The sequence below is a fragment of the Spinacia oleracea genome, chromosome 1, assembly GCF_020520425.1.
Source record: "Spinacia oleracea cultivar Varoflay chromosome 1, BTI_SOV_V1, whole genome shotgun sequence".
Lineage (NCBI taxonomy): Eukaryota > Viridiplantae > Streptophyta > Magnoliopsida > Caryophyllales > Amaranthaceae > Spinacia > Spinacia oleracea.
In genome coordinates, this window is record NC_079487.1 from 112287789 (window position 1) to 112310545 (window position 22757).

General features: G+C 38.9%; 1 protein-coding gene across 17 annotated transcripts; it reads right to left on the reverse strand.

Annotated features, from left to right (window-relative positions):
• Positions 1 to 12115: 12115 nt before the first annotated feature.
• LOC110785510 (uncharacterized) lies at positions 12116 to 18994 on the reverse strand. Of its 17 annotated transcripts, none has more exons than XM_056839987.1 (15): positions 18854 to 18994; positions 18676 to 18748; positions 16064 to 16132; positions 15916 to 15984; positions 15756 to 15824; positions 15596 to 15664; positions 15436 to 15504; positions 15276 to 15344; positions 15116 to 15184; positions 14721 to 15024; positions 14433 to 14636; positions 14251 to 14343; positions 13974 to 14102; positions 12844 to 13885; positions 12116 to 12433 (listed from the first exon to the last, which is right to left on the reverse strand). In XM_056839987.1, exons 3-14 carry the CDS (start codon positions 16126 to 16128, stop codon positions 12875 to 12877), a joined length of 2220 nt encoding a protein of 739 aa, XP_056695965.1. In that variant the 5' UTR covers positions 16129 to 16132; positions 18676 to 18748; positions 18854 to 18994; the 3' UTR covers positions 12116 to 12433; positions 12844 to 12874. The 17 variants fall into 17 exon arrangements, with proteins under 17 accessions (XP_056695965.1, XP_021845653.1, XP_021845657.1 ...); XM_021989961.2 differs by having other exon boundaries at positions 14433 to 14639; XM_021989965.2 differs by lacking the exon at positions 15756 to 15824 and having other exon boundaries at positions 14433 to 14639.
• Between the last annotated feature and the right edge of the window lie 3763 nt (positions 18995 to 22757).

The window sequence follows — 22757 nt, forward strand, 5'->3', positions numbered from 1 at the left end:
ATCCTTTTTGGCCTTTTTGGTATTTATGTTATATACTTGTTTGTCGTGATCTAATAAATAAAGTCCATTGACTAATCTAGCAGATCCATAAAACATCTCTTTAAAATAAAACGAACAACTATTGTCTTTTATTATAAAGGAAAATCCCTTAGCATCTAAGCAAGAAACTGAAATGATGTTTTTAGTAAGACTTGGAACATGGAAACATTCTTCCAGTTCCAAAACTAGCCCGGAGGGCAACGACAAATAGTAAGTTCCTACAGCTAATGCAGCAATCCGTGCTCCATTTCCCACTCGTAGGTCGACTTCACCCTTGCTTAACTTTCTACTTCTTCTTAGTCCCTGTGGATTGGAACATAAGTGTGAGCCACAACCTGTATCTAATACCCAAGAAGTTGAATTAGCAAGTATACAGTCTATAACGAAAATACCTGAAGATGGAACGACTGTTCCGTTCTTCTGATCTTCCTTTAGCTTCAAGCAATCTCTCTTCCAATGCCCCTTCTTCTTGCAGTAGAAGCATTCGGATTCAGAAGTGGGTTGACTGACCTTCCTCTTTGCAGATTTGGCGCCAGTTTGCTTAGTTGGGCTGGCCTTGTTGCCACCTTTCTTAGCATTCCTCTTCTTTCCAGATTTCTTGAACTTGCCCCCACGCACCATAAGCACATCCTGCTTATCACTTTTGAGCGTCTTTTCAGCGGTCTTCAGCATACCGTGAAGCTCAGTGAGCGTTTTGTCCAGACTATTCATACTGTAGTTCAGTTTGAACTGATCATACCCGCTATGAAGAGAATGGAGGATGGTGTCTATAGCCATTTCCTGAGAAAATTGCTGACCCAGCCGACTCATATTCTCAATGAGTCCAATCATTTTGAGAACATGTGGACTTACGGGCTCGCCTTTCTTAAGCTTGGTCTCAAGAATTTGCCTATGAGTCTCGAATCTTTCGACTCGAGCCAGATCTTGGAACATGTTCTTCAACTCACTGATGATTGTGAAAGCATCTGAGTTGATGAACGTTTTCTGCAGATCCGCACTCATGGTGGCGAGCATTAGACATTTCACATCCTTGTTGGCATCAATCCAACGATTGAGGGCAGCCTGAGTGACCCCGTCGCCAGGAGCTTCGGGCATCGCCTCATCCAGGACATACTCCTTTTCTTCCTGCATAAGAACTATTTGCAAGTTCCTTTGCCAGTCAAGGAAGTTTTTCCCGTTCAACTTCTCCTTTTCGAGAATTGATCGAATGTTGAATGAATTGTTGTTTGCCATATTAAAAACTACAATTGAAAAGAATAAACAAATAAATAACCATTCACAGTTTCTCTTAATAAACTTAAATTCTAGCATACATGCATAATTCAATGTTTATTAAGCATTTTATTCAAGTTATGTGTTCCGGCAGGTGTGAATAAAATGATTCCAAGATCCTAAAATCATTGAAGAACTAAGCACAGTTTGTCGACTTAATCCTAGAACATCTTAGGTAAGCAAAAGCCTTTTGCTAATAGTCTAGAAACTATTCTTGGTTGATAGGTACGTCTAAGAACTTATTAGGTAAACCTATCGAATTTGCCACGACATAAAAGGACTCCTTACTTATATCGTTGAGTTTCACCAAAACTAACATGTACTCACAATTATTTGTGTACCTTGCCCCTTTAGGAACAATAAGTAACACCTCGCTGAGCGAAAACTATTACTAGATTGATGTAAAGGATATCCAAGCAAGTGTATATTTTGGCATGGCACCTTTTAACTCAATTTTTAAGTTTGGAACTTAAGGCTCTTACTATGTTGGTTAGATTTTAAGTGAACTAAAATCCTTAATCATGCAACATAATCAAGCTTATGATCTCATGCATTTTAAGACATATTTAAAACAATAAATAACTTAAAACATGCATAAGATATTTGTGATCTAGTATGGCCCGACTTCATCTTGAAGCTTTGACTTCAAAGTCCGTCTTGAAAATCTCCGTGGGAGGCACCATTTTCTTCAAATAGGATAAGCTATAACTAATTACAACTATTTGATGGTTCGCAGACCATATTTGAATTGAAAAATAACTTTGGTACTTTAGACCAATTACATTCAAATTAATGGTACGCAGACCATATTTTCTATCCTATTTGGGCCATACTAGTCACTTCATAACCTGCAAAACAGTACATATACAATATATACCATTCACCCATTCATTATCATGAATGGCCCACATAGCTGGTTAGTAAAACACATTATGCATCACGTAAACATTTGCAGCAATTAATCAAGGGCACCAATAATCTACCAATTATTCAGTCCTTATTAATTCTAATCGAGTTGTTTTAACCTTAAGGATTTGTAGACCTAATCAAGAGTTTATGACTAAAAAGCGCTCCCACTCAAACCAATAAATTCATATGCTTTACTAATTTTAAACATAAAATTGTATTTCTAGTCTAACCGGAAACATACAAATTTAATTAAAATTTAAAGCTCATATAAATTTATAATTGAATCCAAAAAGTTTAATTTAATTTCAGTCGCATTTAAATTAATTCATGATTTTAATTTTAGTAAAATAATTAGAATAAATAACATTTATTATAATTATAATATTCAAAATTAAAATCCAAGAAATTAATTCAAATTATTAATTTTAAAATTAATTAAAATTACGTGAACTGAAATTTTCAATTTAAACATTCAAAACGATCTAATCGTAACGCAAAACACCCTACGCGTTGCACGCCCATGGGCCGTACGCACACAGCCATTGCTGGCCATGTGCGCGCAGCCCATGCGCTCGTCGCATAGCTGCTGCTGTCCTATCGCAAGCCTCCGCACAGCGCCCCATCGCACGCGAGCTATCGCTTGCTGTGCGCGCGCGCGAGATCGCTCGCTGGGCGCGCTGGCTCGCTCGCTGTGCGCGCGAGCCATCGCTCGCTGGGGCGCGACATCGCTCGCTGGGCGAGCGACATCGCGCGCTGTGCGCGCGAGCCATCGCTCGCTGGGCGAGCGACATCGCGCGCTGTGCGCGCGAGTTGTGCTGGGCGCAGCGCTCGTGGCACGCGAGCTTGCGCTCGCTGCGCGCGAGGCTGCGCGTACTTGTGCGAGGCAGCGCGCGTTGTGGCGCAGCTCGCTTGCTGCCCACACGCGACTGCCTTGGCTCGCCCCTCGCCCATGCCCATTCGTTCATTGCTCGTGGCACACGACACAAGGCAGGGCTGCTGCCTTGTGCTCGTGCACTACGCCCTTGCTCATTGCATTCGTGCCGCACGGGCGACGAGCTCCCTTGCTCGTCGTCGCATGCCCGCATTCTACAACACCCCTTAAGGGTAACACGAAGCGTCCATTGCTTCGTGCGTGCAAGTTATTTGAACGAATCGCATAAAAATTTAAAATTTATATTTAAAATTAATGACAAATTAATAAATATTATTAATTTCATAATTTTAGGGCGAAAAAATCGAAAATTTATTATCCAATTGATTTCCGATTGATATGGATTCAAGTTTAGGTCATAAAAATTTAAAATTTATCGTAAATTTACAATTTTTATGGTGGTTTTTAATCATAGGTTTCTAATTAAATTACAATTAATTATGAAAATCAAATTAATTCTAAATTATTCTAATTTTCAACAAATTAATCATAATTACAAATTAGATTGCATAATTAACAAGACTAGGCATTCAAACTTGTTAAACATATGCAGTAGGTCAATCAAAAATTCAAGATTTATCAACAAGAATCGCAAATATTTAATTTAACATCTTAAATTTACGAAATTTTGCATTCGAAAAACTAAAACCTTCGAAAAGTCATAGTTAGGCTTCGAATTTGAGAATTCTGGGTTCGGCAGAAAAAAACTATTTTTGTCAAAATTTTAGAATGCCTTTTACATGCGGAATTGACACAAAAATCACTCAATTCGGATGAGTAATGAAGAAACTGCCGAAAAACTGCGTACATATAATTAAATAAACGCAATTTGCAATTAATTAACAATTACGAAAATTAATCACCCCTTTTAATTCTTGCAAATTTGTAATATTTAACCATGTTCATGCAATTTAGATTATGAAAATAATAAGGGGCTCGTGATACCACTGTTAGGTTATGATACATATGACACTACATAGATCATGCGGAAACAACCATTAACCCAGGACAACATATTATTTACACATAATCATATAGCATAATTTAGATGCATACTCTTTGTTGCGTGCCCTCCCTAGCTGCGCCCGAACCGAACAAGAACAAGTCTTTTAGGACTCCAAGTGTCGTCCCTCCGTAGATAGTCCACAGCACGTCCGGATCCGCCTTAAGATTGACCAACTAGAATCGCCCTTAAGGTACTAGAAAATTTCGGCACTTTATGAGCAAGATGTGTGTTTTAATTTTCTCTCAAAAAACTCACTTTTGAATACTTTGAAACTTATGTATAAATTATGACCCCTAGGCCTTTATTTATAGAGTTATGGAAAAGGAATCGTAATCCTAGTAGGATACGAATTAATTGGAATTAGAATCCTACATGAATTCTATTTAATTAATTCATCCAATTAGGAATAGAAATTTAATCATACACTGACTCTTGTAGATTCAGGAATCACGCATGAGCACAAACTCACACACACACGGCAGCCACAAGGGCTGCCCATGCGCGTGCGAGCAGCAGCCCACGCAGCACGGCCCACGCATCCGTGGCCCTTGGCGCGCGCTGGGCTTGTGGCGTGCGTGCTTGCTGGGCGATGGCCCGGCTTCGTGCTGGGCCTTCGTCCGGCAGGCCTCGTCCGATGCTAATTCGTACGATACGCTTCCGATTAAATTTCCATTTCCGGAATCTATTTCCGATACGAACAATATTTAATATTTCCGATTCCGGAATTAATTTCCGTTTCGAACAAATATTTAATATTTCCGTTTCCGGAATTATTTTCCGATTCCGGTAATATTTCCGATTCTGACAATATTTCCGTTTCCGGCAATATTTCCGATTCTGGTAATATTTCCATTTCCAATAATATTTTCCGATACGTACCATGTTTCCGTTTCCGGCAACATCTACGACTTGGATAATATTCATATTTCCGATACGATCCATATTTCCGTTTCCGGCAATATCATCGTTTCCGGAGTATTCATTTCTTGCCTGTGACGATCTTAGCTCCCACTGAAACCAAGATCCGTCGGTTCCGAATATTCATAGATGGAGTATTTAATGCCATTAAATACTTGATCCGTTTACGTACTATTTGTGTGACCCTACGGGTTCAGTCAAGAGTAAGCTGTGGATTAATATCATTAATTCCACTTGAACTGAAGCGGCCTCTAGCTAGGCATTCAGCTCACTTGATCTCACTGAATTATTAACTTGTTAATTAATACTGAACCGCATTTATTAGACTTAACATAGAATGCATACTTGGACCAAGGGCATTATTTCCTTCAGATCTTCCATCTACTTCGACATTGCATCCTACGTACATATCTTCCAACCACCTCTGTACAAGGAGTACCTAGAATTCCCTTTAGTTCAAGCTTCATATCTTCCGGTGTATTAGGGCTAAAAATAACGCTAGATTTGTCAAAACTAATGGCTTCACCCGTGATTTTGCAAAAAAGGTCAATTGCTTGTCTAACCTTTCTAGAGGAGATAGTGTTGGCCTTAAAACAAAAGAGAGAATCATCAGCAAAAAAACAGATGAGAAATACTTGGAGCACTTCTAGTAACCCGAACCCCTTGAATAAAAATATAAAAATATACAAAGAGAGCGGATCACCCTGTCTGAGACCACATTTAGGTTTAAATGATTTAGATGGCTCACCATTAACCAGAATTGAGTAAGAAACAGTAGTGATACATTGCATAATCCAATGCCTCCAACAAGCAGGGAATCCCATAGCATTTAAAAGCCATTCAATAAAATCCCAACGAACTCTATTATATGCTTTATTCATGTCGATCTTCAGTATAGCTATTCCGTTGGAACCCTTCTTCTGTCTTTTAACATAGGTGATGATTTCATGGGCAATTAGACAGTTGTCTCCCATTAGTCGTTTAGGCACAAACGCATACTTAAACGGCCCCACTAGTTCCTGTAAAATCTTTTTTAGCCTGTTAGTAATACATATAGATATAATTTTATAAATGACATTGCATAGACTTATCAGCCTTAATTGAGAAGCTTTCTCTAGACTATCCACTTTTGGTATGAGTGCAATAAGAGTTTGATTCCATTCCTCAGAATATACCCCGAGGAAAAGAAATGGAGAACTGCTATTTCTCTAGACTATTCCTCAGAAGATTATGGAATATGCCAGTATTAAAATTTTGGTAATATTTTAGTCAAACTGTCATATCAATAATAGAAAATATTCTTACTCAATATTTTGGTCAAATTAGCATATTAAATATATCAAATATTTTAGTCAGATCATCATATTAAACATATAAAATATATAATACGTAGTAAGTTAAAATATGATAAAATGAGTACACTCGAGATTATTAATTACGCAATAGATTTAAGGGATAATCATTCAATTAAAGTTTTTATAAAAAACATGGTCAAATAATAATTTTCAAATATTTGTGCGTGCACGGGACCTAATCTAGTTATGAGAACTAGATTTAATCCCGTGCGATGCACATGTTAATTTTCATTTAGATGCGATGACGTGCGTAATTAGTAGAATAGTAACTCGATCATATGTTACGGAGTAATATTTAAGACACAAAAGAAACTCCATGAATTTATATCAAAGCTTATAACAGCTTTTGATAAAATTTGTAAATCGGTTACTTTTTATAGATTAATCTACATAAGAAGCTTATTTTGAATTGTTTATTGATTAAATTCTATCTTTCATTTATCCTAAAATCTAAATACAATAATACCTATATTTATCTTGAAACCAAATTTCTTCAATATTATTTAAAGATCCGTAAATTCTCAAAATACGCTACATTATCACTTATTTCCCACCTTACTGTCCACGTCAACAAAAAAAAATAACCGGTCTAATTTTTTTTAAATAATCATCGCAAACCACTAAGTTAAATAGCGATTGATATGAGTTAACCGCTATCTCAATTGGCAATTTATACTTTAATGAACCGCCATTTTAGATAGCAGTTAACTTTCTATGCCTAAAACTAGATTGGAAGGCTTTGAGCCTTTGAAACGAGCTTCGAGGTTGGAAGGAAGAACAGAGTGAGAGAAAGAAGAGCAATTAATGGTTCTTTCTAGTAGTGTAGAAAGAAGCTCTTTCTTTTTCGCATATCTATCTATGTTGGTCTGACGAAATTACGTACTTGTTTTTTTTTTTTTTTGAGGAGAGAGAATCAGTGTTCATCATCCAAGGTCCATAAACTCCCAAATTCGACCAAAAAACCAGTTTAATCAGCATTTATCCAAGGTTAAATCTCTGCAATTCTTGATTTTTTTTAGCTTAATCTACATCGCGAAATTGTTTAATTTCGATTCGTTTTCAACAAATTGTAATCATTAATTCATGCCTAAAAATTTAGGTTTTAATGTCGATCGATTAGTTATTCTACATGTTTTTCATTGATTTTGTGTTCTTATTTAGGTTATTGTAGATGGATAAATTTAATGATAACGTGAGTATAATCTCTCTTCTGTTTCTCATAAACTTCGATTGTTGACCCTGTTTGACCAGGCAAACAAACCTCAAATCCTGAATAAGAATTCTGCACTCATTGCGGCTGATTAAAGGGGTAAAGGGGTAAACCGTCATCTCAAATGGCGGTTTAGTTTGAAATCAAACCGCCAATTGAGTTGGCGGTTCAGTGTTGAAACGGGAAAAAAAAAATAGTTTTCTTTTTACCTTGCTGATGTGGCCGGTAGAGTGGGAAATAAGTGATAATGTAGCATATTTCGGAAATTTACGGATCTTCAAGCAATATTGAAGGAAATCGCTCCTTATTTTTTATCATTTATAAATAAAAAATAAAATTTAATTATGTGACTGGACAATCCTACGTGGATACTCTAATGAAATTTAGGCTCATGTGAGAAGTGTTCTTATGACGAGAAGTGTGAGAAGCAATCAGGATCGTTGAATCAAATAAATCTAACGAACCATATCCCCGCGTTAGTAAGGGCAATAACGTAAATATTGAAGAAAAACAATCGAACGTCTGGTCACAATTAGTTCCACTCTAACCCCTTTATCTCTCTCCTTTTATCTTCCCCTGCCAACTCAATTTGCAGAGGAGCTTGAAAATGGCGATATATGAGCTAAAAAGAATAAGTAAGTTTTCCCATTAATATTTGTTGCCTTCCCTTTCTCAATAGTTCAACCGAGATTTATCCATGATACTTATTGTGTCCATAGTAGATATTTGATGTATTTGTAATTAATTTTTTATGTATCTGTGATCCTTAATTAGTTGATGTATCTGCAATGCTTAGTTGATGTATCTGTAATGTTTAGTTGATGTATCTGCAATGGTTAGTTGATGTACCTGTAGGTGCAGTGCCTTGATGTATTGATAAAGGTTAGTATTTGATGTACCTGCCATTTTTGGGTGCAGATCGAAACATCGAGTTATCATTCTTCTTCCATATGGCAGATTCCTATTTCTATTTGATTTTGGTTTTGTTATGTTTTTCTTTGTTGGGTTGGACATGCTTGAAATTTTTGTTAATCAAATTTAGTTGTTGTGTTAGTGAATGATCGAGAGAATTGATTAGGGTCAGATTAAACTGATTGTTAATTGGCGACATTTTCAAGCTTCATTGAAGCTTTACCAGGGAAGAGAGGGGGAGAGGGAATTTATTACAGTATGTGGATTGTCAGGCTTGAAAAGGACGGGACTCGATTAGCACCGTTAGATTTACCTGAAGCAATGGTTGAGATTGCTTCTCACGCTTCTCATCATAAGGCCCCTTCTCACTGGATCTCAACCTATATATATATAATTCAAAATTTAAGAGCATTTAGAGTATCCATGGAGTAGTAGTGGTCATATACATTTATAGGTTTTTAGAGAGAGAGGCTCTGCCCTCTCTCTAAAAACCTTAAGCCTCTTGTTAGCAAACACAAAACCCTAGAAAATATTCAAGTCCAGCCGCCTTCCTTCATAGAAAAACTCAATTTTAGCTTCCACTTTTAGCTAAATCTCTTATCTAAATTCATTCTGAGATCCGATCAAAGGGGAAAGATATGGTACCAATAATGGTCCATGTTTTTATTCTCGTCGGAAAAAGGGTTAGCCACCTCGCCTCGTCAGCAAACGTTTAGATTCAGGGGATCTTAGGTGCCTCAGTCGGCTTTAACCTAAGATTTTTCCGTTGTTAATTTTCGCCATCCTCGCCGATGGAAAAGCTTCAGACAACTTCTCTATCTCCCTTTACCATGGTCGAACAAAAGGTCTTCAGATCTAAACCAGACACCTAGATTTGAAGCTTTAAAGTTCTACCATAAATCAGTTTTTGCTTGAAGGAGATGGATCTATTAGATTGTTGTTGTTGCCGTCATCATCAAATCTGTTTTGGTCGTCGACACCGCAGCTACCATGGGTGCATCTCCTTTCAACCAACAGTCACATCTTCGGTCTTTGTAATTATGGTAATATATTGTAATTATATACTTTAAATGTTTGCTTTTTACTTGTTCTCCGTAGTGTTTTCTAATTTGTATTAGTTCTAGGTTTTTATTTTAGGTTTTTTAGTTAGTTCTTTGTTTTTGTTTTGTTTATAGTTTAGAATTAGCATAATTTTCTTCTACAGTGTATAGGTAGTGTAGTAGTGTAGTGTCGGGCTTCGGGCTTGTATTCTTCCGGAGGATGGAGCGTCATCATATACCGTTCAGCTAATCGTCTATTTTTGAAGTCTATTCACCAAGTTTACTTGGAACTGGGGCTGGGGTAGTATGAGGTTAGAACGTAGTTTCATTGTACGTTCTATTCTACAAGAAGTATTTTATTAGCTCAGAGTCATTGTAATCCACCCATCCGAAAGGAGGGTGTCAGGTAGTCCGCCTGGGTTTTCTTTCCTTATCAAAAAAACAAAAAAAAAATAAAAAAAATGGACTAGTAGTGGTCAAGTGCTAACTGAAGTTGAACCATCACCATGAGGCAGTCACAAACATCTCCTCTGGAAACTTTATTATTTTTAGAAATCCAAAGTGCCCAACAACAGCCTAAGAAATACAGAAATCTATCACTTGTTCTTCCATCCTCGCTTAAAAAAGGTGGATATAATAGAAGACCTCGTTCATGAAAAGATTGATCCTCGTTAAAGTTAGAGTGAATACCAAGCCGTTTATTCCTCCAACTTGTTGTGCCAAAGGGCACAGTGTTGTATATCTTCCTCCTACATTCCACACATATCACAAGTTGGTGGAACCAAGATACATTTGGCTACCAAACCAAATTAATTTAACAGCTAAATCGATCATAATCTTCCAAATCAACAATTTCCACTTGAGAGGAATAGCTAACGAAAACTTGACCTTATAAACACCAATGAAAAAGTTGTTAGTAATAGATATAACCCTTTCTTGACCAGAATCCAAGTGCTATAGAAAACTGTAACCCGATTTTACAGTATAGGACTCTGAACGATGCCTATTCCCCTAAAGGTATTCATTTTTTTATCCTATTAGGTAATTCCATAGAAAGGATATCATACGCATCCTTACTTTCGAAGCATTGCCATAACAAGAGACTCTCCGCTCTCTGAATTCCCCTCATACCCCAAGACATTTGTCCTGATTTTTCCCTATGTTGGATTAGGGATGATCCCTTCGCTTTATACACCCTTGCAACTTGCAAGCAATAACATTGGGTTCTAGTGCTTGTGTCATGTTTGCTTCATCATATATAAGGCAGAAACATTCAAGTCACATTCCAAGAAGTAAGAAAGTGGCCACCTTATCAATGAGAACATTGGATTGCACACTTCGCTTCCGCATCAGCCGTCTATTGGCGCACCCCAATGTGTCCCAAGTCCAACCTAGGAGACTTGTGGTATACCAAGTGTGCTTCGCTATTGAGGTGTACCAGCTGAATTTCAGTCGTCTTGTAGATTTGTATTATGTACTTATACATAATTCGAGAGATAACGAATCAAAATGATGTATTCGGAAGCGTGAAGTCAACATGGTGCAATTTTTTCGGAACTGAGGAAGTATATTTTACACTATTATGGGCATTAGTGATTTTTGGTGATCCATCGGGATTCGGGACTTGAGAGCGCTTGAAAATTTAGTTAATGAGATACATCCTCATCAATTTTTTTATACGCGTAACAATTCACCTTTCGTACTATCCACATGTTATGTCTGACTTTGAATTTTAATAAATAAGTAGAAACAAATGTGATTATGTAAAATATTATTGATAGTCAATGTTACGTATTAGTGAGCTTTAAAGTAAAAATGTTACAAGTATAAGCAATATTTTGTAGATGAAACATAGACAATTAATGGATGTTTAAAAAAAGGACTCCAGCTGGTATATGCGATTGAAGAAGCTAGGAGGACAAAAATCAGACTTGACTAGGAAAAAAAAAAAAAACGGACACAAAACATTCAAATCAAATCAGGCCAGGAAGAAGCATAATCTCCCGGCCAGATTCTAGAAAAACCATGTCAAATCAGGTGAAGAGAACAATGTCTAAGCACACATTTACCATTCAAGTACTCAAACTAGAAGCCATGAAAGGCACATTTATACGGAATTGTTAACCTTAACTCCAAGTCTCCAACTAATTTCAGATTAATCGGCAACAAGCCGACTTATACCTTATTCATCAACCGTCTTTGATCACATTTTTTTGTGCCAATGTATAAAACACAAATGCAATTATGTAAAATAATACTGTATGATTAGTTTCAACATCTATTTCCGAAAGAAGTAATTTAGGATTGTAACGTTCAAGAGTTATGCCGCTTGTGCGTGGTTGGTCCCTTTCCTTCTACTCTAGCCTCCCTAATTCTCAACTTCTCAAGAGTGTGATTGTAAAAGACTACTGCTCTTTTCGCTCTCTTTCTTTTCCCCATACATCAACCTGTTGTTTGAACCTCATACATTTTACATGTTACATCTATCATCCACCATAAATAAGTCCCACATGCACACCCGACTCAAAATAATCATATGTTTAATCCCCCAATTCAAAATAATCATATGTTTAATCCCCCAATTCAAAAAAATCATATATTCCATGACAACATGATTCGAAGAACTAAAGTTAAACTTAACATATTCAATATTTACAAACCAAGTACAAAAACAAAGAAAATAAATACTCTACTTGTTAGTTCTCTCATACTTCTATGTCAACGTCGCCACATTTCTCGATTTGTAAATTATATGGAGTAGTTCATATTAAATCCACAGATCTCTGACCTTGCCAATACCATCAGTTGAATAGGTGGGTGGAGCTTCAATAAGATACAATTCTACAACACAGTTAAAAATATGGATTAAGAAGAAATAATCAACCATAACTATTGTCTAAACTAGGCAAAACACTTAAATTATTCACTTCGCGTGAGTAACAAAGACATATGTTATAGTTAGGACATGTGCAAATTAAATTATTACGCAAGTCACAGGTGAATGCCTGTTTGCCTGCTATCATCAAGCATCGTCAATTCATACTGCTTTCCCTCTCCCATACCCCCTCCTCATTCCCATTTGTTTACTACTCCCTATCAAGCAGAAAATATGCAGTATTGAAAGGAGGAAATGAGATAATGATATGCAGTAGCAATCCTAACTTAATGTCAATTAATCCAGTATAGGATTGAATCAGAAAAAACAAGATAATTAAAGACAATTATGAGAAAAAAGTGATAATGTCCAATACCTCAGGAAAAGTCTGGTCACCAATGATGGGATCAAGGCACATCACCTGTATCAGGCTCAGGGACGTGGCCTTTCTCAGGCTCGTGACGGTGGGCCCGAGGCTCAGAAGAAACAAGGGACTCAGGAACATTTTGCCTGTTACCAGCAAACGGGCCACCACCTCCAAATGGGCCAAACTGGCCGCCACCTCCAAATGGGCCAAACTGCCCACCGCCTCCAAATGGGCCAAACTGTCCACCGCCTCCAAATTGGCCAAACTGTCCACCGCCTCCAAATGGGCCAAACTGTCCACTGCCTCCAAATTGGCCAAACTGTCCACCGCCTCCAAATGGGCCAAACTGACCACCGCCTCCAAATGGGCCAAACTGACCACCGCCTCCAAATGGGCCAAACTGACCACCGCCTCCAAACGGGACAAACTGACCACCCCCCCATTGCGCACATGAACCACCAACATGTCCACCTGAACCACCAACTTGTCCACCTGAACCACCAATGTGTCCAACTGAACCGCCAACTTGTCCACCTGAACCACCAACTTGTCCACCTGAACCACCAACTTGTCCACCTGAACCACCAACTTGTCCAACTGAACCACCAACGTGTCCACCTGAACTACCAACATGTCCACCTGAACTACCAACTTGTCCACCTGAACCGCCAATATGTCCACCTGAACCAACTTGTCCACCTGAACCACCAACTTGGTCAGATTGGCCATCGACTCCACCAGCCATGAACTGTCTCATCTGCTCCGGAGGGAACTGCATGGTTGATGGTTGGCTACATCCCATGAAATAGGCCATCATAAACTGTTGCATGTTTGCCATTCTTGTCACTTGAGATTGCAATGCTTGAATTTGTTCCATCATTTGTCCAAGCTTTGGCCTTTCAGCAGGCCCGAAATATTCCTTGTTTGTGATGCCAGATCCAACACCCCTGACAGCACCACCATGCTCAGGCTTCCTCAATACTTTTGCTAAAATATCATCTCTGCCCGTAGCAGAAAATACACCTTTTCCAGCTTGAGCGTCTAGGGTTTTCTGCCATCAAACCGTGAATAACCAAATCAAATAAACAAATGATAACAAAACAAGTTTTATGTGATTTGGAAGTATGTAAGTATCTTACAATTGCTTCAGCAATTTCCAAATCACCAGGTGCATAGCTTTGATCTGATTTATTTGCATGAGCTTTGAGCCAACTCAAATGTCGAGGCACCTTTTCAATGTGGATCCCCTGTGACTCAAATTCTTTCACCTAACATTACACAATTTGATCAGGGAACAACAACCACAACAACAACAACAACAACAACAACAACAACAATATCAGAGCCATAATCTCAATATAAAGGGGGCATACTAAGTGTTACTGTTAAGTGCTAAAACAAATTGAACAAACTTACAATTTCTTTTTCATAATGTTGGTACCCTTTCCGACCTCCTCGGTACCTTGTCGTCTTCATATTTGCCCTTGCTCTGTTTTTCTCACTTTTTTCCTTTCATGTGATATAATTCAACTTTAGTACACACATACAGTCTAATTGTTAAAAAGACCAATATTGTAAAGAAAATTTTGAAATAGTACCTTAAACTTATCACTAGTGCAATAGGCAGTAAATTTCTCCCAATCATTTTGAGATATGAAGGGATATTTCGATGGTGCCATCTTTCTTATCTTTCCAGACTTTTTGTACAGGTAATTCTTCACCAATCTACATTTGAAAGCTCTCCAACGCTCAGAAACTCGTGACACAACCCAACCTCTTCGATCGGGCAAAACGGTGAACCCCTTCTGCATAAGTTGTATTAGTAATGCATATGACACTAAATGTCTAAGGTTAATGACTTAATGCATACAACACTATATTCTTACAGTGATCTCATTATAAACTTCATTCACAAGTTCTGGCGGAAGATGACCCCACTCCTCAAAGTTGATGTTCACTCGCTCACGTGCAATTACACCAACATAGGTGCCAAAGGTTATTCGGTGCTCCCCACAGGGAACTTTTGATGCATTCCATTCCAAACTAATTTTCTCTCCATTGTCAATTGCCTTCCTAACAGCTGTAAGTACAGTACGACCCCTCTGATTCTCATGGTCAGAATCTGACTCTGTCTCTGAATCTGAGACTACTCTGGCATTTCTTCTTTTCTTCTTTGATGTCTCCATTAACCTGCCGAGATTTAAATATTAGATGAAATCAAATTCAGTATCTGAAATACTTGATACTCCAGTAAAGGAGAGGATTATGGTCTGAATCTGACTCTGTCTCTGAGTCTGAGATCAATGCTAATCCATCTTCTCGTCCTTTCTTTTTTGATATCGCCATTGACCTACCAAGATTCAAATATTAAATGAAATGAAAATCAATATTTGAAATACTAGATACTCCAGTAAAAAAGAGGATTATGGTCAGAATCTGACTCTGTCTCTGAGTCTGAGACCAATGCTACTCTGGCATCCCGTCCTTTCTTCTTTGATGTCTCCATTAACCTGACGAGATTCAAATATTAGATGAAATCAAATTCAATATCTGAAATACTAGATACTCCAGTAAAGAAGAGGATTATGGTCTGAATCTGACTCTGTCTCTGAGTCTGAGACCAATGCTAATCCATCTTCTCGTCCTTTCTTTTTTGATATCGCCATTAACCTGCCAAGATTCAAATATTAAATGAAATGAAAATCAATATTTGAAATACTAGATACTCCAGTAAAGAAGAGGATGATGGTCAGAATCTGACTCTGTCTCTGAGTCCGAGACCAATGCTAATCCATCTTCGCGTCCTTTCTTTTTTGATATCGCCATTAACCTGCCAAGATTCAAATATTAGATGAAATGAAAATCAATATTTGAAATACTAGATACTCCAGTAAAGAAGAGGATTATGGTCAGAATCTGACTCTGTCTCTGAGTCCGAGACCAATGCTACTCTGGCATCCCGTCCTTTCTTCTTCGATGTCTCCATTAACCTGACGAGATTCAAATATTAGATGAAATCAAATTCAATATCTGAAATGCTAGACAGTCCAGTAAAGGAGAGGGTTATGGTCCGAATCTGACTCTGTCTCTGAGTCTGAGATCAATGCTAATCCGTCTTCTCGTCCTTTCTTTTTTGATATCGCCATTAACCTACCAAGATTGAAATATTAGATGAAATGAAATTCAATATTTACTCTAGTAAAGGAGAGGATTATGGTCAGAATCTGACTCTGTCGCTGAGTCTGAGACCAAGGCTACTCTGGCACCTCGTCCTTTCTTTTTTGATTTTGCCATTAACCTACCGAGATTCAAATATTAGATGAAGCCAAATTCAATATTCGAAATACTAGATACTCCAGTAAAGGAGAGGAAATGATGCATGATTGCACCAAGACGTCAAAGGATAAGAAAGGAGCAACAGTAACACAGTGACACACAGGAGAAATACAGTAATCCTCAGAAGTCTGAAGAGCATAACAATGCTCTTCTGCATTCAATGCCAACAGACCTGATCAATACGAACTGAACACAAGAAAAATTTGCAATAGTAGAAGCAACAAGGGAAAAACATAACAAATTATCAAACCCCGTGTAACCCCAGGATCATGAAAACATAATTAATCTTTCAAAAGTATATTCTAGAATTCCACAAGTAACATAATTTATAATGCATTTAAAGGGAAATAATGCCTAAGAAAACACATAACCAACCATTTGCAAGCACGGAAGAATCAATATAGAGCTAAATATTTGGTTGCTGGGATATGGACAAAGTTAAGCCGCCACTAAAACAAAAGGGGGGGGGGGGGGGGGGGGGGGGATCAGCACCCAGATATAAGTATTCCTGCCATCTTTCTTGGGCATGCTTGGTTAAGGTTAATGCATTAAGGGGGTATATCCGGCAATACAAGTCAAACTAAGGAAAATGAAAGTGGGTAGAGGTTGTGATGAATTGGATGAGATGGTGATAGAGGGAATGAGGTAGCGTTGGTATGAGGAAGATGGAAGGATGCAAGGAAATATCATGAGAATAATAGTTACGCACCCCTACCCTCACCTCCATATGAGGGTAATGGTTTCTCCCTTTCTCCTTTCTCGTCAAACCTCCATTACTTCATCCCCTTGCAACCACCTCTTCTCACATAGTCACATCTCACCTTCATTTTCTTTTGTTTGACTTTTATTACCCATAATGCATTATGTTCCATCCAAGCATGCCTTTAAAGAGAAAGGAAACTATTCTACACGTTAGGCAACACACTTCCGAAATGAATTTATCAACGAAGTTTAGAGGCACTGAAGCCCTATGCATACAATACACGAATGCATAAGACGGCAGCCCTACATGGGCATTCATTACATGCCAAAACCATAATCATATGCATACCTTTTCACTTAATGTCATCTTTCTATTCTGTTACATGATTATTCTAATCCGGTGGCAAAACCAGACTAGTGGGTGCGGACCATAAGAAATGAACCCCAATAGATCAAATGAGAAAAAGGATCATATTACCAGATTGAGAAAGCGAACACGGTGGACAACCAAAGAGATGTCTTCAAGCAAATGGAAATACATGTTGAGATGAAAGGGAGCAACATAGACAGAGAGAGAATCAAACAGTTGTTGGTATTTAATAGCATGGTGGAAAAATGAGTAATAACTAAATTAACTTCAAAGAATGTAGCTACAACTATCATTTCCTTTTGATAAGAATGCAATTCCCATCTTCATGTAAATCACTATAAGTGCTAAATTTTAAGCACATAAGAAAATAATCTACATCTATAGACAGTAGCGGATCCAGAAATTCGAGATAGTGGGGTCACTATTTAAAAATTGATGAAACTTTCACTAAAATTATGTAATTTTTTTTTTTTTAAATTGAAATTTTAATTATAAAAAGAGAAAAAAAATAATTCAAGTGGGGTCAAGGACCCCACAAAGTGGTCCGTGGCTCCGCCAATGTCTATAGAACATTTATAGGTTCACAAACTCAATTTCAACCGTTTGTCGTAGTTCACATGAAATCTGCTAACTATCTATCTTGTCATCACATTTTCAATAAAGTGTATATTCTATGAAGTACGGAGTATCTTTTAGCTAAATAAGTGCCAATGAACCAAACAACTTAAGTTATGATGTTCGGAGTTCCCTTGACCCGTGATGTCAAATCCAGTTAGCTTCCTCCCCTCATAACACCGGTAGACTCGGTATATATAAATCCTTTCCTAAAGGTATACGAAGTATTCGGTAACCCAAAAAGTTTTCAGTTTTTTATTTAAAAGCTCAAAAGTCTCTAGGATAAAGAACAGGCGAAAAGTGTCATTTAAAAGCTTTATACTATGAATGTTTGACTCTCTAAGGTTAAATCTCAAAGCAGTATCATTTGGCACTGAGTGAAGGGTTCGGATAAAATTCAGCAGGTTGCAAAGTTTTCTAATTTGCCTCGCCAAAGTTGTTGAAAACAAAGCTACATTTACACTTCAATATCACCAGTTGTTGAATTTGCGTTCTTTGATGAGCACGAGAAAATTTCTCCAGTTGTGTTGAATTGTAACTAAACAGTAAACACCAATATGAGTCCCTATCTACGGTAATTTGCATCATCAGGGGTGACTATAGCATCATACAAGTCCATAATAGCTAGTTAATCAAATTAATTTCATTTGTCAACAATTAGAGAGCGGAAAGACGGAATGAATGAGACAACACAAAAATTCGAGTAATATCGACAAAAAATCACCAACATTGTCACCGAAACTGAAACTTTGCGGCAAACCCTAAAACACCCAAAGAAGTAAAAGGAAGTTCAAATTAACGAGAATTCATGAACGAACCTGGAGAAGATTTAAGCGGAGATCCCAATAGAGGTTCTGGCGGCAGATGAGACGATTGCACTTAAAATAAGGGCTGAAATTCAATTGAATAGAAGATATAATCAATTAGGGTAAAATTCAAAGAAAATGGATAAGCATAAGAATATGAATAGTAGATTAAGGATGGTTTTCGACTAACCGTTGAAACGGTCGTGCCTCTGGTGGCTGTCACTACCGCCGGTGATGTGAGGGAGGAGAGAGAGTTGAGTGAAAATGTGAAATCAGTTCTTGAACTATGGACTTCCCGGGGAGTGTATTTCTTTCCTTTTCTTTTGGGGTCTTTTAAACGACGCCCTCATTTTTCTAAAAACGCACTCATTTGTTACGGTGAAATACGATTTTACCCTTTTCAAAATAATAATAATTATTATTATTTGTCACGGCTTTGTTGCGTGAGGTTCGGCTCCATTGTCCTGCTCTTTCGCGTTGGGTTGAATTCTGCTACTCTTCTCCAGCGCGGCTGTATTATGGGGAGCATACCTTGTGGTCTTGTCAGGGTGTGCAGCAAGGGGATCCTCTTGGCCCTTTGCTTTTTTCTCTGGTTCTACATCCATTGGTGTGTCGAATCAGAGACTCATTTGATCTATCTCTTCAGGCTTGGTACTTGGACGATGGCACTATCGTTGGTGACACTTTGGTGGTTGGACAGGTTTTGGAGTTGATTTTGGAGGAGGGTCCTCGTTTAGGTCTCCATGTTAATGTTGAGAAGACGGAGGTTTTCTGGCCTTCGGAGGACCCTCGCAGTCGTCTAGAGGGTGTCTTTCCTGCGGATATTGCTCGTCCTACGCTTGGTGTTAAGTTGCTTGGTGGCCCAGTCAGTACGGATTCCTCTTTTTGTAAGGAGTTGGTTTCGCAGCGTGTGTCGAAGACTGTTGTGTTGATGGATGCTGTAGCCAAGCTTAATGATCCCCAGTGTGAGTTATTGCTACTTCGTGCGTGTACTGGAGTTTCTAAACTCTACTTTGCTATGCGCACTTGTCCGCCTCATCTGTTCGAAGCGGCCCAATTATCTTTTGATGTGGCTCTGCGGGCTTCTTTAGAGCGCATCGTCACTGCTTCGGGACCTGGGTTCGGTGACTGGCAATGGCGCCTTGCCACCTTGCCTTATTCTTATGGAGGATTGGGTGTTTATTCAGCTGGTGATGTTCAGCATTATGCTTTTCTTGCATCCCGTTTGCAGTCTTCTAGTTTGCAGGATTCGCTTCTTCGGCTTTCAGGTGTTGATGGTCCGGGACCGACCTTTGATGATGCCCTTGGTCTATTCAATAGGACCGTGGAGACCGACCTTATGCGTAGCCCTAGTGAAATCGCTGCCCCCACACTCATGAAGAAACTGGCAGACATATATTTCACGAAGGTTACTGCTGATGCGGAATCCGCCTACTCCTTATCTTCGCGTCTTGTTGCCCTATGGAAATCACAGCAGGGGGATCAGTCCTCGGCTTGGTTGCGGGCAGTCCCCATCTCGGGGTTAGGCCAGACTATGAACGGTAAGACTTATCGTTCGGTTCTTTGCTATCGGTTGGGTATTCCGTTGTTCTCTGATTCGACGCCGTGTTCTGCTTGCTCCCGGGTTTTCGACGGGGACATTTATGGGGATCATGCCGTGTCTTGTGCTGGGATTGTGGGTATCAAACATCGTCATAATGTTGTTCGTGATACCCTTTTGGATATTTGCTATCGGTCAGGGATTTCTGCTCGCAAGGAGGTTGATGTTGGGCTGACTAGTGAGAGTGATGGAGCTCTTCGTCCTGCAGATATATTGCTTTACTCATGGGATGGCGGTCTTGATGTGTGTGTTGACTTGACTAGGTCTTCCCCTATGACGCAAGCTGGGTTGTCAGGCTTCATTCCGGGTCGGGTTGTGGCGGTTGCAGCGCAGCGGAAGCAGGATAAGTATGCGGCGTGTTGTAGGGCTTTGGGTTACGGTTTCTTGCCTTTTTCCTTCTCTTCTTTTGGGGAATTAGAGAAAGGGGCTGTTTCTTTGCTGAAGCGGGTCCAGACGTACTCTAAGGCTCAGGACATTGGGGCGCGGGCAGCTGCCCACATTTTCAGCAGGATCGGGTTCGCCATAGCTAGAGGAGTGGGGGCCCAGATTGTATCTCGGCTCCCCTCCAACTTCTTGTAGTTCCCTTGATCTTTGTAGCTTGTTAAGCTTGTAACGTTTTGGTGTTTTCCTTATAATAATAATAATAATAATAATAATAATAATAATAATAATATAAAACCAATATTATCAAAACTAATTCAATCCTTTGAGTTTCAGATGACGACTTCTCCAGAAACCAGTATTATAGTACTGCTATAGTATAATTTGGTACGCAGACTCCGGAGTAGGTTCCTCCCACTGGTAAGCTGGTCAGGTCCCTTATTATCAAATAAAGAAGACATAAAACCAAATCAAAAGGATCTGCATTAGAAAATTTCTCGATGAGCGTGAAAGACAATAAGAGATCAATCAATAATCTCACTATTCCGGCCTCAATCAAATACTGTTTGTTTTCTTGATGGCCTTCATATAAATACTGGTCTGCGCACAGCCATGGGAAGTTTTTAGGTGTTCTTTATTTGATTAATCCGGCCGCGCACATAGATTGCGCCGATGGCAGGGTTGCCGCGCACAGGAATTGCGCCGGTGACACGGCTTCCACGCACAAGATCTGTGCCGCCTCCTTGTCGCCGGCGCAATACCTGTGCGTGGCAGCCCTGTTGTCGATGCAATTGCTGTGTGCGACTGTTTATAATTTATTATTATTATTATTATTATTATTATTATTATTATTATTATTATTATTATTATGTTGTTCGTGATACCCTTTTGGATATTTGCTATCGGTCGGGGATTTCTGCTCGCAAGGAGGTTGATGTTGGCTTGACTAGTGAGAGTGATGGAGCTCTTCGTCCTGCAGATATATTGCTTTACTCATGGGATGGCGGTTTAGATGTGTGTGTTGACTTGACTGGGTCTTCCCCTATGACGCAATCTGGGTTGTCAGGCTTCGTTCCGGGACGGGTTGTGGCGGTTGCAGCGCAGCGGAAGCAGGATAAGTATGCGGCACGTTGTAGGGCTTTGGGGTACGGTTTCTTTCCATTTTCCTTCTCTTCTTTTAGGGAATTAGATAAAGGGGCTGTTTCTTTACTGAAGCGGGTCCAGACGTACTCTAGGGCTCAGGACATTGGGGCACGGGCAGCTGCCCACATTTTCAGCAGGATCGGGTTCGCCATAGCTAGAGGAGTGGGGGCCCAGATTGTATCTCGGCTCCCTTCCAACTTCTTGTAGTTCACTTGATCTTTGTAGCTTGTTAAGCTTGTAACTTTTTATTATTATTATTATTATTATTATTATTATTATTATTATTATTATTATTATAAATTAAATGCCAACAAAGTCAAACAACACGAATACAATATGGAGATGCGGGGTATCGATCCCCGTACCTCTCGCATGCTAAGTACCTCTCACAAGATCTCTTATTATTATTTTTATTACAAAAATTATGATGAGTTTTTTTAGAAATTTATTATTATCATATACCTTTAAAACATACAAACTTCCATTTACTATTGCAGCAATAGTGTGCTTCCCCTTTTACCCCCGTTCATCTCCCTTTATTACACCTTTGCCATTCTACCAGATCATGACACGTTGCAAGCTCATCCACCACCGTTTCCCTAATTCCCTTTCTCTGGTTTCTCGACTTTCTTCAGCTCTGCCTCTCCTCTTCTCTCTCTACCTAGATCTGCCATGACCTTTCTCTTCTTCAATCTTACTTTTCTCTTCTTCGATCTTTGATCATCCTAATCAAAGGTATTGTACGGATTCTAATTGAAAGACAGAATTATGGTCTTAGGATTCAGGTGGCTCCATTGCGGTTAGTCGGCTTATTCAATTCTTTTTGTATGCTTTTCAATTTCGGGTTTCTGAGTTCAGATCTTTCTTCGACAATTTATGTGTTAAGGTTGCTCTGAATCGCTAGGTTTTCTTTGCAGACTTTCATTTTCGAGTTTTCTTTGTTTTGATTCCTGACTGAATTTTGTTAGTT

What these genes read in the sequence shown, in the direction of transcription:
- LOC110785510 (XM_021989961.2), bottom strand. Translation starts at nt 16,128, where the DNA reads ATGGCAAAATCAAAAAAGAAAGGACGAGGTGCCAGAGTAGCCTTGGTC. An exon ending in GTCTCAGACTCAGCGACAGA is followed by an intron (nt 15,985 to 16,063) that starts GTCAGATTCTGA and finishes CAATCTTGGTAG; the next exon opens with GTTAATGGCGATATCAAAAA. An exon ending in GTCTCGGACTCAGAGACAGA is followed by an intron (nt 15,505 to 15,595) that starts GTCAGATTCTGA and finishes GAATCTTGGCAG; the next exon opens with GTTAATGGCGATATCAAAAA.